This window comes from Lepisma saccharinum, chromosome 20, assembly GCF_977018435.1.
Source record: "Lepisma saccharinum chromosome 20, izLepSacc3.1, whole genome shotgun sequence".
NCBI lineage: Eukaryota > Metazoa > Arthropoda > Insecta > Zygentoma > Lepismatidae > Lepisma > Lepisma saccharinum.
Genome location: NC_139248.1, coordinates 40,612,315 through 40,631,421, shown reverse-complemented (window position 1 = coordinate 40,631,421; position 19,107 = coordinate 40,612,315). Strand labels below are relative to the sequence as shown.

General features: G+C 35.1%; 1 protein-coding gene across 1 annotated transcript in view; it reads left to right on the top strand.

Annotated features, from left to right (window-relative positions):
• The first annotated feature begins 5,487 nt into the window (after nucleotides 1–5,487).
• LOC146003243 (mast cell tryptase-like) overlaps nucleotides 5,488–19,107 on the top strand; it is a 31,852-nt gene continuing 18,232 nt past the window's right edge. Inside the window, exons 1-4 of the mRNA XM_083141419.1 lie at nucleotides 5,488–5,802; nucleotides 8,669–8,705; nucleotides 9,458–9,620; nucleotides 11,821–12,056. Of these exons, the coding sequence (XP_082997545.1) occupies nucleotides 5,743–5,802; nucleotides 8,669–8,705; nucleotides 9,458–9,620; nucleotides 11,821–12,056 (496 nt within the window). The 5' untranslated portion in view covers nucleotides 5,488–5,742. The remainder of the gene's footprint in view (nucleotides 5,803–8,668; nucleotides 8,706–9,457; nucleotides 9,621–11,820; nucleotides 12,057–19,107) is intronic.

Here is a 19,107-nt window from a genome sequence, read left to right as displayed (position 1 = left end):
CATCGTCCATTTTAGAAATGAGTAAAAATTTCAATTTTTTTCTTACATAAATGAATCTGTTTCTTGCGCAAAAGTCTTCAGGTTGCAATATTGGGTACTTTTAGTTTTATAATCATTGATGCAAGGCTATTAAACGTCCGATTTAGCGATTTAGTCAAGACTGCGTTACTTTCAATCCCTGTCCTGACTTTTTCGAACTGCAATCATGATGCGAGAATGTCTCTTTATTATTGCTTTTTCTTAACTCACAATTTGACATGTTCTTTATTGTAGTAATAATAATTCCTAGTCCGCAACATTTAATTTATAAATATATTATTTTCTAAACATTGAATTATCATGACTTTTCAATGGCGCTCGCACTATTTGAACTATTTTGTCAATATCTGTCTCTCTCTCCCTCTTATATAATAATAATAATCCTTTGCGCAACAGCCCCTCTATCTTATATATATATATTTGGGTCTGCCCCCTCCCTCAAAGAAATCCTGCGTGTGGGCCTGGTCTACGTCAATGACAGAAATGCAAGCAATATTATTATTAAATTTTAACCCAATTAAAGGAATGTGGAAGAATTTAAAAGACGTAAGAAAGAGCAGAACGACTGTTGCTCTACTTTAAAAATTGTTGTTCTTCGAGGAAGAAAAATAAGAAGGATTTACTCCAGCACCTTAACACTATGTCCCACGAGTCTTTCTTTACTAATACTGTAAAATGTGAAGTGATTTTATGAATAAAATTTTCCGCCTGTTTACGTCTAACGTTGCGCAGATTTGGTAGTTCGCAAACGGTATAATTATTTCGTGTTACCTTACGCAACAGCAACTACATTTCATAAGACTGTTCTGAACACGACACTTTCGTCAGTAAACAAGCATTTTGTCTGTTGCAGTATCACAGGAAATGAATATCGTTCTGCAATGTTCAAGCCTCTAGATATTTTCCATTAATCTAATTAATTAATTTTCCATTATTTCTAATCACAATAATAAGTTAGAAGAAATAACTCGCATTTTCGCAACTACCAACATTCTCGTTTTTCTTCATCACTTCGAAAATTATTTTTCGAAGATATCTGCTATACTACAACAAAGCAATTCAAAATTAAAGTAAAAGTTCAACTACATGTACCCAACGACATTTACAATATTGGAGGGACAGAATACTTAAAACTTGTTATTTCAATCGAAGGTAAGGGCGTGATGTAGTGGTTAGAGTTCCCGATTGGGCTGCTAGCGGTCCCAGGTTCGATCCTCCATACTAGGTGTGGAGAGCATGGTAACAATATTTGTAATAGCAATGTATAGTGGCTACATTGCTCTGCATATGGAATTTATAAAAAAATGAATTGACACACATTCAGAGGGATATTTTCATGTATAAGATCGTGAATTATGATACTCTAACGATAATTGTGTACTGCTTCAAACACATTGCCAAATATTAATGAAATAACTATTTATATTTATGGCAATTCAGGACATACTAATTTTACCCCTTTTCCCACTCGAGTTCAATGCAAGGATACCTCCGCAAATATCGAATGAAAAGTTTTCATCATGTGTAATTCTCCATTAAATGTTTTCGCCGAGTTGTACTACCTTCGTTTGTCACCTTTCGTTTTCTCTCATCTCTTTTCCTTTCTGTAGACTCATCAGCGATGAAATACTAGAAAACTTTTTTTTTTCTTTCAGAAAGAATTTTGTCACTTGCAATATAATAGTGATATTTTTAATTCTCAATTTGCAACTCAGTGTCAATGATTTTGTTACGGGACCGTATTTTCTGCGGGCGGACCAAGTATTTGTTCCCCCTCGCTGTGAGATTTGGTCCGGGGGACCATATTCTCTGGTTTATTTGGTTCGGCCGGACCATTTTCCTGGGGGAACCATATGAACCGTGAAAAGGGACATAGTATAGAGAAGCGTGGTAATTGTAGCAAAGCATGACAGTTTTAGATGAGCATTCTTATTTTAGAGAAACGTGTGTTGGTAACGTGGCAAGACGATGTTTAAAACCCGTACCAGCTAACTGTAGACCAGGCGAACGAGAACTAGTCTTGGCCAAGAAGGGACGCTAGACGGCTCCACCAATGAACGGCTCCACCGACTCTATATCCTACTGTGCAACTAGAGCACTTTTCCACCTCCTCAGACCTTCATGGTTCCATAAAAATATCGTGCTACAGTGACTTAATGTCATATTGTGAAGCCAAGTGTTAATATAATTGTTTAAGGCAATGTGGATTCCTTTGTGTCTTATCTGTCATATTTATCATTATACATTTCCATAATCAAGATTGATGAAGGTTCTAGAGCTGCATAAAAATAATATCAAAATTTATCCAAAACAAAATTAAAGCCTTGTAAATGAGCGGACTAAAATATTAGTTAATATGATATTAGAAAAATACGAGTAATGCAAACTGTACATTTTTACAATAGATTTAATGTTTACAGAGGACAATGGCACACGAACGTCTTTGATTTAGTTTGCAAAGGTTTTTTCTCTTTGGTGTAGATGTGTGGGTGTATTGTGCGAAAGTATGTGAATGCATTGTTTCGATTCCAGTCCAGATGAGCCAATTTGTGCACAAATTGTACTTGAAAGAAATTTTCAAACCAATGTGTCACGTGAGTCACCATGTCTGAACAACACATTTTTTTCTTACGTATACCTGCTCTTTAATGTAACGCACGAAGAATTTTTACAAATTTTATGGTCATTTCTAAATGTTATTATTTTTTTTAGAAATATTTTAATAAGTTTGTAATTTATAAACACAAAATATAGATATGGACTTTGTTCAATGTTTCTTTCGCTGTCTCCGTGGCTGAGCGCGTTAAGTGTTCGAATTATGAACTCGCTACCGAATTTAGACTGTTCATATCCCGGGATAGATATAGGTATTACTTATGAGTGACAGTTCATCAGTATCATGCTATCATTACTCATAGTCGTAGTTATGATTAACCGAAAGTGAGAGAAAAACAAAAATAAAAAAGACACAAATTCTACATTCGTTTCAAATTTAAGAGAAAAATTAATGTTACCCAAAAATATGGCAATCTTAATTATAATATCTAATGATATTTCATCAAAATATCCATGTAGCTATATGTCTAAATGTAGTTATCAAAACACCTCTTTGAAAGTTATGAAATAAATTGAGTAATATCTCACGAAACTGGAGAAATAAGAATTTATAGGAAATATTATTGGATATTTTTTTGATAGTTCATTTAACGTTTGTTCTTCAAAAAGTGTACTTTTCAGAATGAATTTAATATTCAACAATTTAGTTACTTTGAGATGTAATGAGATTTAGTGGTGCATTGCAATATACGTTATGCAATAAACAATCAGGTGAAATTAGAATATCAATTTCACACCTATTTATGCGTAAGGCGGGATAGTTTTCTGCTTTTCAGGGATTTGAAAGTGTCAAAAATTAAATTAGTCGTAGACACGACTAGCAAATAGTAGAGTGAGATTAAAATATTTACCTAGACCGACCTAAAAAAAACAAGTTGGAGGGAGTAAACTATTAAAAGTTAGTCTTGTTGTTCTTTCACGTGGAAACAGCATTCTCTCTTTACCATTATTTGTGACATGATATATAAACATCCATGTTTTTGATTTGGGGTGAAGGCCATGTATAAAATATGAATATCGTACATTCATATCGAATGAGCTCGAATGAGCATCTGTATATTTTCATTTCAAAACCAGCAAGTTTTGGACTTTCTGAAGCATCTTCTTTAAATTAGCAATTGTAGTAATTTGAAAATGCCTTTAATCAAATGAAAAACTAATTTAAGTATTCAACTAAAGTTCCAAATACAAACTGGAAACGCAAATTTTTGCATACAAACTAATGTTATTAAAGAATTCCTCTCACACACTTGAAGGATTACTTTCTTCAGAAAGTATATGTACAATTAGAGAAATATAAACACTTCGGTATTCGTACATGTTAATGATCAAACATTATCCCTAGTATAAGAAGTAAATAAAGTATTTTTACATAGTTGATGTAAATTAGATTTTACAGCAATATAAATAAACCAATGGATGGAAGTTTTAACATTGACTGTTTGTAATTGTAATGGATGAACATGGATTTTTGTGAACGGTTTAACTTCAGAAATGAGGAAGAAATTTGGAATATTAAAATCAGTGTTGCTAATAAATGGGTTACAAAATTGCTATAGAGTGGTACTGTCTGCACTTTCTTGTTGACTCCTTGAGATGAAACTTGAAAGAAATGAGTGTGGCATTTAAGAAGCGAATCGAAAAAACCATGCAACCATGGTTAATATGGCACTTCTGTTGCTTCTCGTCCTTTATTAGTTGGGGCACTGGTTTAGGGATGTGTCGTATCTTTTTTTCCTGCCAGCTAATATTAAACGCGTTGTTGAGATTTAAAATATTCTCTTCGCACAAAATTGGTAACGCAGATTTTGCATTTAAAAGAAAAATCATGTAGGTTATATCAGTTGTGACTTATTCAGCAAAATATACGATACGAAAGAGTTTTTCCTATCCACAAAATACAGGAAGTGGATAAAAGACAATCGTTACTTTGTGCGCAATGTATTTTCCTATTCAATATGTAAAATTTCACAATTATAAACCAGTTAATTTTTTTTCTATTTACAAAATGGTTGAAGCTCAGGACACAAATAACTTAATAAAGCAATCTTGTCGTTTTGTACAATTGCACATAACTAAAATGAATTTCAGAGGAAAGCTCCTTATGTTATTTCGAATGTTTTAAAGACTATCATCAACATGTGACGTATTAAGTTTGACATTGCCGAATGTGTTGAATTCGTCCAACCATGCAAAGTGTAATAACTAGAACTTTTTAAAAAATAAACATTTTTCAAGAAACGTAAAGTAATGTGCTTGTAATTTCTTGTTTGCTTGGAACATTTCTAATACTTGTTCAGAAGGGAAGAACAATAACACCATTAGTTGAATCGAAGAACAACCGTGATAAGATATACAACTTACAGTGTATGCAAGTTCATTATTTCTCAAGGCATGAGAAACAGATTACCTTTCGTCGTCAGGTATTTACGACGAACAAGTACGAGTCAAATGTACATGGAACATCATGTTAAAGAGAAACTAGGATACTTATTCCACACATATTAATCTTCCACAGTTGAGTTGATTCTGTTTCCCTTATTAGAAAACGAATCAGGGTAGTTCATTACATTCGGAATAAAAAACTTTAGTAATCAATTTAGAACGGATAGAAATACATGGCAAATGAATGAGTTACTTTTCACTCTGATTACTTCACGACTAAAGCTATTAACATCCTCTTGTGCAGTTATTTCCACTTATCCACCAATATGACATGGTCACTAAGTTTGAGACACGTATTGTAATGTCTACATCCTGCAGGATTTTCAAGACATGTCATTCAAATTAGTCTTGCTGTGTTCAACATGACAATGTATTACGCAAAAGATTTCTCCCCTGGACCAGTTGTAAGAAATTAAGTTCTGCAAACGCTGATAAACTCAGGAAGGAAAGTACTGCAAGACACCAATTGCCCGTTTCAAATTGTCCTCCTGAAGGAGAACAATGAACAGCTCTAAAGTACACGTGCCGTTATGGAGCTGTTCTTACGTATCATCATCGTTATCAGCTTTACAACACTATTTCTCCAGTTTTTGCCTTTTCACGTCAGTCTACACATTCTAGTGGACTACGCGAGGCAGTGCCATGGGTCGGATGTATTCAACAGCGTTATTTGTAGTCTTAGTAACGGCAACAGCATCACCGGTAAGTTTAGATTACATAAAAGAAACCACTTCAATTACAAAATTACTCCATCATTCGGTAAAAAAGTATTTCATCAATGACGTATTTACTTGTTTCTTCTATCATTAGTGAATTACAAGGACTTAATGTCCATTACATTATAAAGTGAATTTTGATGCTCCAAGTACGCTACATATTAAGTGGAAATTATTAGCACCTTAAGTACTTGTGACAACAATGCACAATTAATCCAATACAGATTCGATACATGAGTAATACTTGTAGCTTGAGAAACAAAGTGAAACATAATACACTCAATTTATCTTCTACAGTCAACGGCAAAGATAATGGTAAGCAAATTGTCCACCGCTATTTTCATTACTTTTTTATTCTATATCCTGTGTTGTTTTAAGGAGTGAAACTATATTGGTTCGAAACAGGCATTGTTCACTGCTTATTGACTTCTATTTTCAATTCATTGTCATCACATTGTGTAATACAGACCGAATGAAAATGGTGGTGGACAATTCACCTACTTTTTCTTTCGCCGTTGGGTGTATGTACAATGTACTAATAAAGATATCATATTGCATATTTTAAATTATCACAGATATATATTCAAACTGATCATTTAATTTCAAGTTACAGTTAATTGTTAATTGAAGAAATATGTTTACGTTGTTGTACTGTGCATTATTAAGTACATTTATTATAAGGGCACTGTGTGTGTATTATACCTTTGCATCTTATAATTAATTTATGTACCAAACTTATTGCATACTATTTAAAATGCTATGAGAATGGGTTCTATGTTTGTATTTTGTTTTACTTTTGCTTTAAAAACCTAATAGCCTAGCACCTGAGAAAGAGTCTGCAGTTAATCGTTGTTAGGAGGATATTTCTACTGGGTTTTCTCAGAGGTTCATATGAAGCCATACTTACCGCCTATTTGTCAACTCTAACAATTTAGCAAAATGGTAATGTTGAACCATTTAACACATATCTTCTCATATTACGGAACTAAGTATGAAAACACCTTGGGCAATACTAATTTGATAGCTATGTGGTCCAATGATTCCATTTACCGACAAGTAAGGCCAATCACAATAAGTTATAGAGCCTATTTTCGATTTGTACTAGAGACGATTATGTATTTTAGAAAATTTTCATTCGATTTCGGAAATGTACCAAATATTTCATAAAATGTTCATGTATATTCACGTTCCTTGGTGTCTCCTTTTCCCTACTTACCTATATAGCATAAACATTGGCAAATGTCCAACCTTAGGCGAACACATTTCCGTTTGCATGTACATTTAAAATATGCTGCTGTGAACTATATATACGAGTATATCTGAGCATACAGAGGTTGTGTATATTTGTCTATTCTGCCAGATTGCCGAATTGAACACTTTCGATGGATTGTCCACACCATAATTAAAAGAAAACCATGCACATCCGTAGTAAACCATTATGTTTGCAAGGTGAAGCACACGTATATATTAATTTAATATGTGAGAAATTTTTGTGTGTGGCGTTTTAAGGTCTCTTTAGAACAAAGATATGATGATAACAAAAGTAAGTTGATTACTTCAGTAACAATAATAAAAATGCTGAAAATATCCTAGCCTACTTTTTCTAGGCCTATCTGAATTGAAAGTAGTATATTTTGAGAATCTCCAAAACACGGTTTAGTAAAACAAGTACAGACTTTTACAAGAAATATGTTTCTTTCAGCTAAAAGTAATGTTTTCTTTAGTACAAATATATAGATTATTTTACAACCAACGTATTACTTACTATCGCATGAATTGCATCAGGAAAATATATAGAGATTGGTTTTAAGACCACACTATGCAAATACGAAGGATAGTCAGGACTGGACTTACAGTTTACAGTGATATCAGAACCACTTGTGCCTCCACTGAGTATCGAACTGAGGGTCCCCTGATTACAATGAGGCGACGTTACCACTACGCTATCCATCAATGAAAGAAAAATAAATACCAATTTTCCAAGACGTGGACTCTTCCATTCGCAATACAGAAAACTAGGAAAATGGACTGCGTGATCATTGAAATTGTCTTTTGTTTTGTTTATCTCGAAAATGGCCCTGGTGTTTTCTTCTTTTTAGATAAGCCTAGGAGTCTGATAATATTATGGTTCTGAGAATTTGCAGTTTATGGTACAAAAGATGGAACGTAGCCATCACCAGCCATACATTTATCTCTCTCTCTCTCTCTCTCTCTCTCTCTCTCTCTCTCTCTCCCTCCCATGTCGCAGGGCTCCCCGATGGAGGAGTGGTAGCGACCTCGCCTTGTAATCAAGGGATCCCGGGTTCGATAACCGGTGGAGGCACATAGTGGTTCGGATCCCACTTTAAACCGTAGGTCCAGTCCCGATTAGCCTTACTGTGCATAAAGTGGACTTAAAACAGCAAATCAATCAATCATCCATGTCACTTTCCTTTATCTGGCCCCTTTACTCTATGCCGTACGTTTTTGTCCTCTCCCAATACTTCCGCAATTGCAATCAAGTTCATATCAATCGCAAAGAATGTGAAGCCTCTTTTTATGTAAAAGTTAAGCGTTGTTCCCGTAGCATACCGTTTTTAATATCCCGTATATATATATATATATATATATATATATATATATATATTAATAGGAGACAAAAGACGGAAGTTCCCATTATAATGCTAATTCTCTAACCAATGGCATCTACCAAGATGTAAGCGTAGTACGATTTCAGCTATCACCACCTATATATTGTTTCTGCAAAGTACTGAATTACCAGAAATAGAAAATAAGAATATCACTTCAAATTTCCTCCTTAAAACACTTATATTACATTGTTTAAAGTTTACTTTCATTTTTCAATTTTTCAGGCTCGCCGAGACAAGACAAGATACACAAAGCCATGCTGTAAGAATTTTTATTCAAGTTTCTAAATCGTATATATGTTCGCTTATTCAGATGTAGCTAGCTGAAAAGATGAGTATGACAATAATTAAGCAACGCCGTCTGACTCCATAAAATTAGCTAACATGTGGAAAATCAGCGAGAGGATAAGGTGGTTGAAGAGAAAAATTAAATTGGTTTTATGAAGAACTGTTTTCTGAATCCTTATAGGAATATCATTAACTCTCAATGGATATGTCACCATACCTACACGCTAACGATTATATGTAAAGTTATGAATTCCATTAAAAATTTAGTATTTGCTTCACAATCCTGCAAAAGTTTCTGTCACATACTATCTGTTGGAACTGCATTACTCACTTTGTACACAATATGCTCTAACTTAGATATCTATCAATGTAAATTATGTATAAATTACTGCAGTGTAATGAGTAACGTTTTTTGAAGGACATGCAAATCTCAACCTCTTCTCCACGTAGTACACCCTGTACTTCATTACACAGACTAACGAGGCTCTGGCGTCTGAATTCGCAGCCAAATTCTCAGTGGGGCTTGTGCAATTTTAATCTGTGTTTGTCCATTCATCAATTTCATGTTGATCTTTTCGCTATTCATCCTCACCGTCGCGATTAGCCAAAAGTGATACAAAAGCCACATAAAATGACAAAATCAATGAATTTAGAATTACTCAGTGGTGAAAGATTTGGTTAATATTCAATACCTATACTGAGAACTGTAATATTCTGATTCCGCAGCTTGTGGCGTTGCAACGAAGGCCCCAGGCATCGTGGGAGGGGCTCAGACAACAGCCCGCAAATTCCCTTGGATGGCTGCCATCAGATCACGCAAAGAATACGATTGCGGAGGGACTCTCATCAATGACAGATATGTGCTCACTGCTGGACACTGTGTTTTCGAGTAGGTTTTGGTTTATTTAATTGATAACATAGTTATAGAAAAAATTATAATAATTAAAAGTTCACTGCTAGCATGCAAAAAATTTGGTACATTTATAAGCATGCTTGTGTTTAACCTACCTTACCCGAAGGGGGAGGAACTTCCCCTCTTGTTTTTCGGTTTTGTTACTGTGAATATTTTTATAAAATTACATATTTTCGTAAGGTTTTCTCTATGTTTCTGTTTTACTTTGCTTCATAAAATCATAAGCTACAGTGAAGGTAAAATTCACCTGGTTGGCCTATGAGTCCACACAACCTTTTTGGATGTGTGTTCTGACATGTCACGTATGCCTGTAACAGTGTAGAGTTGATTGGTAACGGCGAAAATATTGATAATTATCATAATTACTATATACCTGCAGGTATAGGCTATAAACCTAAAAAGAAGCATTGATGCAACATTAATAGTTTTATTTTTTAGTGTTAGTGAATGATGTGCAATAATTGGTTATTGGTTCTTGAAAATGATGGCATTTTCTGTAATTGTTACAATTATTATTATTATTATATTATAGTATAACTATATAAACAACAAAGCCAACAGTAATTCAACAACAAATTGTTTCTTGATTTTTAATGATAATAAAGAATAGGTTTCTGAGCCACCCTCCCTCCATGTAAGCATGTTTCTTGTACGGCACGGGTATGCTAGGGTTCATAGATATCAGCTCACTTGCAATCATATGGAAATAAATGTAATCTTGCAGCTCTTTTCAATTCCTCCGTATGATTTTCGGAACAAAATATATTATTCACAGGGATTTTTCTATGTCGGAATCAAACCGCATCACAGACTGAGAAAATCTGACTAACCAAATTACTCATTTAACAATTTTGAAGCATTACCTTCTCTCGCCAAATGCCATAAATCACTATGTACTTACTTATTTATCGTTCACTTAACATTAGCTTACACGAGGAGGGAGTGGCTGCTGTCAGGCCCATTACCTCTATTTTTTTTCGATTTTTGTACTGTGAAATGTTTTATAAAAAAATAAAAGTAAATTACATTGTTCACTAGAGAGTTCTCAATGTCTTAGTTTTGTTCATAGAAACATAAATGTAACGTAAATAGGAGGCGAAATGCACTTGATGGGTCTACCAGTCGCTATCTTGAATGCTTGTTATTCGAGACACACATGCCAGTTGCAGAGTACAATTTGTTATTATACAATTGTAATTATTAGAATTAATAAAAAAATTCCCTCCATAAACAAGAAAGCATCAATTAATAATTATTAGGTTTTTTTTAGTTTTAGCGATTGTCAAAGTATGTGTGTGACACTCATGCAATAATTGGTTATTATTTTTTTTAAAGCAGGTAATTTATGTAATTATTATAATTAATAAATAACTAAATAGGCCTACATATAATAAACGAAGGAAGCAGTAAATCAATAACAAAATTGTTTCCTGAATTCTAGTCATAAATAATAGTGTATGGTCCTGTGAGCCTACCCCCCAGGTAAGTAAGTTTTTCATCTGGCACCGGTAAGCTAGGCTTAATCTGATAGATCGAAAATGTATTGTACAGTACTACACAATTAATGAATAATTTATCGTAAGTATATATAGGTTGAAACAAACGTAAATGTTGTTAATAAACAAATATTTAAAAGTCAAGAATAATTGCATTTGAGTGTACGCAAGACTAAACGCTCGTTCGTTCAGCTACTTAAAACATTAATTACATATTTTCTGTTTATATTTTTGTTCATTATAAAACTTGCGTTTATGAAAGATGACAAAATAATGTTGTATGTGCATTTTTACAGTTCTGAAACTTTGTCATTATAGTGCTAAATTCATTGGTTCCACATTGGTGTTTCCTTGAATAACCATTATTCATCCTCATTGTAAGTAACACACAAATACAAACACAAACAAGAGGTTTTCAACTTAACATTTAGTCAATATATCAAGATTTTTTAAAACTTATAATTAATTTTAGAAGTAATATTATCTTGTTAATTAGTACTATTTTATAATAATTATGGTCCATGATTCTCTATTTATATTAAAGTGCATACATGAAATATCTACATTTTCAGTAAATTAATTTAACTGCTTATGTTAAACATTTAACATTATTTGATTTTTTTTAACTACTGCAAGGTTAAAATGGAAATTGTATTCTTCATTCCATATGAAACGCGCAGTCGTACACTTGACGAAATAGACGTAGTTATAGGATCCCACTCTGACTACCATTACCAGCACGACGCAATTACCAATAATGTTTCCAAGATCATCGTCCACCCGAATTTCAGTCTCGGAAAGGCCCACTCGCAGAACGATATCGCTCTCCTTCGTTTGAATGACGTCATTCTTCTTGATTGGAAAGTTAACCCCATATGCTTGCCTAGCATATCCATGGGAGACAGAGGAGTGAAAGGTATGTATTCGATCATTCAATAGTTAAGTTATGTATACGTATTATTATACAAAAAACTCCATTAACAATTAGTAATAAAGACATAATTCAAATTTCAAACTCATAAATAAATATATATAAAAAAATAAGAGTCATAACAGACTGAACAAGATGGAAAATATAGATTTATACATTTCTTGATTCGATTTTAGGATACAAATCTGAATACAAAATTCAAGAGCATAATGCATCAAAGGAGTATCGTAACAATCTGTAGAATTGTTGTAATGTAAAGCACAAAGACCTCCGAACCCCAGACACCTTTCCAGTCAGGAAATAGATCGAAACATTTATGTAATGTCTTGTCCGACATTGCCGAGCTTAATTGAGCTTCCTGGATCGCGATTGTTGCAAAGAGGTGCAAACAACCGCGATCAAGGAAGAGTCGTCAGATAACTCAGTCGGTGATATTGAGTAAATTGAGTTGGAATAAATGTCTGGGAGGAGAGAGGTCAGTGGTCAGTTCCAAACGAGCAATTCTAAACGGTCAGGCAGTTGAGAAGTCGATTTGAATACGGAGCATCAGGCAGTTAGTAACGAGCCTGAAATGGAGCAGGGGAGACGTATGGTTCAAGGAAGAACGTACTAAGTAGCGAGTCGCAAATCAGGCTTTTGTACGTATAGTGGCCATCAGAATCAAACTTCATAGAACTTCGACCGCAGCGTAGAGACAGATATACCATCATTCTTAAACCATGCTGATTCAGTCTGTAGGGGTTTAAAACTCAAGTGTTATGTTTGCCATTCAAGTATGTAGATATTTGTACCTTTTGCTTATTACCATTAGGCTTACCATGAAGAGCGAGTGCTCAAATTAAGAGGATGAATGATTAGCGAGTTACATCACCCACCTGAATGGTTAAAGGTTCTTGGTTCGATCCCACGAACCACGTAGATGGAGGTGCCGGAATATGAAAATTAAGAACATAGAACCGTCATGTCACTTTTGCGCACGATTTCATTCATCTCAGGCGGAAACGCAAAGAAAAATAACATTTCATTTTAAATTTGGCTTCCTAACCCTCCAGATAGTTTTTTCTCATTTCTAGGCAGAGAAAAGAAAGGATGAAAGTTATAATGAAAACATTAAATAAATAACAGGTTGCGTACGCATTTAAAAGTAGAGAATTTATAGAGTTACACGTGTTTTAATGCTAATATCAGCGGGGTAAAACCATTAAGCTATGATAGATGTCGAGTTCTAACTCGGGGATGAATCAGATGAAAGCTATCTACCTCAAGTCAGGGTCGATCACCCGCAAAATGTAAAGATGCGGAGAAACCTGCGCCCTAGCTCCGTCGCGGTTAACCGTGTCGGACTGGCGATTTGGTATCAGGAGAGTCCGCCATTCTACGTGGCAGAAGGTTCGATGTCGCACTTTAGTGAGGCCCATTCCGTCAAAAATACCGCCGGCCTAGGGACGTCCGTGGACGATTTCCTATCATTCCGCTCCTGGTAGCGCTGTGGTTCGCTCGCGAACCCGGTACCCTGGCTACGACAGAATTTCCACCTGGGAAATTTTCATCATTCCCAGGATTTTAGCTAATGTAGAAAGTGTCCCAGACTGTAAAATTTAGGATTTTCTTTCTTTCTTTTACATGGCCTTTGGTATGAAAATCATCATAGCTTCGTCTGTAAGTGTTACAATACAGGAGCAAGCTATAGAAATTTTGTAAACCAATTTTTTATACTTGACGTTCCTGTGCAATTCGCTCAGACTGTGATTCTGCATACCTTAACATATTAATTATCTACATCCTTAACCTTGATTAAAAGTAATATTAAAGTTATCACGAATGAGGAATATAAATTAGTGTCAAAAGACTCTGACTCAATTGCACTATGGTGTACTTCAATGAGTCACAGCAGAGAGTGTGCTGAGTCAATTGCGTTTGTTTTAATTAATTGAAGTTTTTAAAGTATCAATCTAAATTCCTACTCATAACCCGACCGTAATTAGTAAATGATCTAGAATGCATTAGCTATAAAATGTTAAAATTATTGCTAAGAGGATATTACATTATAATAAATATAGTTTTGGGAACGAACAAGGTCCTGTGGTCGATTCATTCATATTCATTATGACTGAAATCTCCCAACCCCTCAAGAAGGGAGCTTAGATTAAGGAGATAGTCGAGGAATTCACGAGTCACTGACATTGCCTTACGTTACCTTAACTAAGGAATAAATTGCTTTATCATTAGATACATGGTTAACATGTGAAGAAACGAAACCCTAATTATAAACCATCCGATTAATTAAAAGTTCTAGTTTAGAAATAATGGGTGTTTTAGTTGTATGCATAAATAATGAATAATGTGCATATAAGGATAAATAAAGCAGTCTGCTAGGACAGAGTGTAAGATGTTTTAAGCCATAGAATAGGCTTTAGTAATATAAAAGAGTACGTACACGTACGAGTATATATACATTTTAATGGCACCCACGGACCATAGAGGACATCAAAACAAACAAATTTTCTCAGTAACATTTTTCTCGTTGGAGCGTCGTTTCGGCGCTACATTCGTTCAAAAAAGCCCGTTTTGCCGCCTGAATGCTGGCAACCCAACTCAACATTTGATAGGATTTGTGACGTTATATCCCGTTGTGAAGCGATGCGTTACAGGATTGCCAGGAACACACATGTTCTGTGAAAAATGACATAGCTAAAATCAACCATATTATGTACCGTAAAACAAAACGAGAAAACACGTTCTGTAACTAACAGGAAGTAAACAAACGATACGAAAAATGATAGAAAGAAAATAGAATTCAAGTGGAAGTGGTCATATCGAATTTTGTCTCAGCTTGCAAGTCAAATATTTGCAAATCTAGTTACCAAGTTAGCATCTACAATTTAGTCTATCCACTTCGTTCTTCTGATACTAGTTGTCTGTGACACACTGAACAGATGACAAAATACAAATGAAAGAACTCAAAATTCAAAATATAAGCAACACATAATAAAAAAAAAGGTAAAGTGTTCCTCTGTGCATAGCACCACGCCATGAAGGCGTATAGGGGGTGTGAGGGTAACGCCCAATATATTGTATATTCACGGCATTATGAGGCAAGTGGCAAAAATGGTTGAAAATACAGGGATATAAGTAGTAGAAATACAAGGTCTCTGACGACTGTGTTTATCTATGCACCAGATACACATGTAATAGTTTGCAACTGTGAACATGGCAGTATATTCGTTACTGATTAATCATTACGTTGTTACTGTGGTTGTACGTGTTTTAGCCATAATGTAACAACATGAACCTCGGATACTTCCGTTATAAGCACAAAAGTACCACAAGGCATCTGGACACAAACCTGTAGCTATCAACTTTACAACGAAATTTGCAAATATTTGACATGTAGCTGGGCGTAAACAGCCACATGTAAGCTGCAACTCCAATAGAAATTATTGTTGTTAATATTTGACATGTAGGCTGAGACAAAATCCGATATTAACACCTTATTTTGAATACGTTTTTTACCATTTCTCATATCGTTGGTTCACTTCCCTATTCCCCTGAGATGACTGCTGATCTTCTGACTGGTAGGCTATGATGTTCGGTCTTCTGGACGCGTTTCTCGCTTGGTTTTACAGCTAATAATGTGGTTGGTAGTTTCTCATTTTTAAGAAAATTTGTGTGTTCCTTGCAATCCTGCCGTGAGCTGTTTCGCCGCAGGAAATCACGTCACAGATACGATCAAATGTTGTGTTGGGTTGCCAGCATCCAGGCGGCAAAACGGTCTTTTTTGAACGGCTGTAGCGTCGAATCGACACACCAACGAGGAAAATGTTACTGAGAAAAGTTGTAGGTTTGATGTGCTCTATACGAATCTGTGGTCCGTGGGCGCCATTAAAATGACACCCTATATATATATATTTATGTTTCAATCACCTTAGTTAGGCAAAGCCAACTTAATAGGATAGATATACAAAATTAAGAGAGCAGTATACACGGTGCGAACGTTTCTCACATATTAATGATATTTTTTTGTTGATTATATATATTTTTTTCTCTCTTAACTGTTGTATTCATATCTTAATACCCCTGTTTAGAATTTTTATAGTTTTGAATTTTCAATACTTTAAACTTCATGTGGAAAATTTTACACATAGTATTTAACAATTTCAAATAACAATAGCACAAGTTTAAGAAGATTCATAAGAAGAAAACAAGTCACTAACTCTCACATAATAACATCTCAAACCAGGTGGTAAAATAAAGTGTGCACAAAATAACTTTAATCAAGGCATTAATTTAAAAAAAAAAAAATTGATAAATATGCGAAAAAAAAATTCGAGCTAAATACACAAAGATACCGTCACAAAAAATAATTTCATCTTCAAGAAGAAGGTAAACTTTCATATTAGCAAAGTTTTGTATTTAGCGCAAAGTTATAGAGAATATTTATTTTATGCGAAAATGAATACGTCGACGACAAGATTTTGTTGCGCACAAATAAGAAGTATTTTCCTCGGATATTGGATCATGACCAAAATCCTGGAAATGCATTTTGCTATCGTAGAATGTTTATGGTTAAACAACTAACGGTTTTAGTTTTAATCTTTGCCATAGCAATACGCTAAGCGTATTTTAGAATGAAATGAGAGAATGAAATATTGCATGCTCGAGTTTCTAATGAAGTTTAGTGTAAAATAAAGTTAATTATCGCATATTTATAGAGTACTTTATCTTATTTTTGATGGTCGATCTCAAAATGAACGATTATCAGCAGGCCAAAAGTAAAATAACGAGACTAAAATAATAATTATCTTTTAAATAGTCAAGTTTTAACAAATTTAAAACAGAAAAGCCACCAGCAAGAAAGGTAAAACGTCAGGCAGGAAATAGCGTTAGTTGTAAGAAAGAGTATCTGCGGTTATAGACTAAATATGCAAGTTTAAGAATTCTAATAATTCTGAATTATCTTTCTTTTACGTTAGAGCCAAAATCGTTTACATGTCCATACAGTATTGCTACTGGTTAAATTTTACATCCCATTTTGAGCCTTCCAAACATGGTGTCTCACTTTAATGCATTAAGACCTGTCTATATTATAAACAAAGTTAAAAGACGAAACACAATAAAACAACCTTACTCGTAGTTCGTAGTTTAAATGACTGAAATCTCCTCGCTCCTGAAGATGAGAGCCTTGAGACTAATAATTGTAGCGAGAAAATGCATGAGTCAGTCGCATTGCACTTTTTTATTTTACCTTATTTAAGGAATATTTTTTTTACTAAAGTAAAGTTAATATGTGAAAAAACGAAACGATAATTATATTTCTAGGAACAGAGTAGCAAATATATGTCCGCTACTGCGCTGGCGTAAGTAGTCAGAATAACGCTACCATTCGGTTAGAGTATAACCAGCTCGTTGATTAAATGTTCGAGCTAAGAAATAATAATATGTGTTTTAGTTGTACGCACAGAAATACCGGTAATGAAATATAAGAGAGTGAGGAAGTATATACAGGGTGATTGGAAAATTCGACCTATTCCTGGAAAGGGGCAATACTAGAGCATATTTGCAACAAATTTGACCCTATGCACCGGGGGTCGGAAATCAATAGGTTTCGAGTTATTGCAGTTTGTAGATTTTCGTGAAATATTCCGACTTGCGACAGAAAACTAATAATTGTGAAAAATCTACTACACCCTGGACACTTAATCGACACGTTGCTAACAGCTGACGAATGAGTGAGTACTGGGGACAAAATTTATGCCCAAAATTCCCCTACCCAGAGAAAGAAACAGTCATTGGTGCACACGTTATGAAGAAACTTGGAAATTATCGTTTAAATCTAAGAGGATTACTCAAAAATTGGCAACACACTTAGCGTAAAAATTACGGAAAAAACTTCCTCCTTTCATAAGCTCTCCAAAAATATACAAATGTTGTCAACTGGCACACGGGTTGGGGGAAAAATCTGAATAATAAGCGGAGAAGGCGCGTTGTAGACCTCTTTGTAATGTGAAAAGAAGTTGTTAGTTGTGAGAAATAAAGGGACGAAAATGAGTGAAATAATAATGTTATTTACCATTCTCATGATTCCAGGTTGTCAGAGTTAACTGTTAAAACAACTACAAATCCTGTTCAAATTGCCTCCCCGGTTACGTATGCAAGCACGCAGCCTGCGGCGTACTTCAGACACAGTCTCTCGCGTTGACACTCTGTCTCTTATGTCTCAAGTCTCTCTATCAACTCTTCTTGGGAATCCACTGGTGTACTGTAGATTAACTCTTTCATGTGGCCCCAAATGCAAAAGTTGCATGGCCACAAATCCGGACTCCTCGCCGGCCAGGGTTTCGGGCCGCCTCGACTAATCCATTGCATGGGATAATTGTCGTCCAGCCACTGTCGCACACCCCGGAAATAGTGGGCTGGGCAGCCATCATGTTGGTAAATCATACCCCATCTTGTCGCGAGCGGCACATCCTCCAGCAGCGTCGTCAATTCTTTCCTTAGGCTGTTTTCGTAGGTAATGTGGCAGAAAGAATGGCCCGATCGCATGATTGTGGATGATTCCCATCCACACATTTAGAGAATTTTCTCTGGTGAGAATTATCTTTAGATGTTCTTGGGTTATGACCCTTAGGGGCCCAAAAATGAGCATTATAGAAATTCGTAATACCATCGAGGTCGAATTTGGATTCGTCCGTCCACAGAATTCTTGTCAGGTGATGGGGGTCTTCAGTGTCGGTATGTAGTAAAAATCGACAAAAATCCATCCTTCTGACAGGATATCCCTCCTCAATAGCATGCGACTTTTACATTTGGGGTCACATGTAAGAGTTAATCTACAGTACACCAGTGGATTCCCAAGAAGAGTTGATAGAGAGACTTGAGACATAAGAGACAGAGTGTCAACGCGAGTGACTGTGTCTGAAGTACGCCGCAGGCTGCGTGCTTGCATACGTAACCGGGGAGGCAATTTGAACAGGATTTGTAGTTGTTTTAACAGTTAACTCTGACAACCTGGAATCATGAGAATGGTAAATAACAT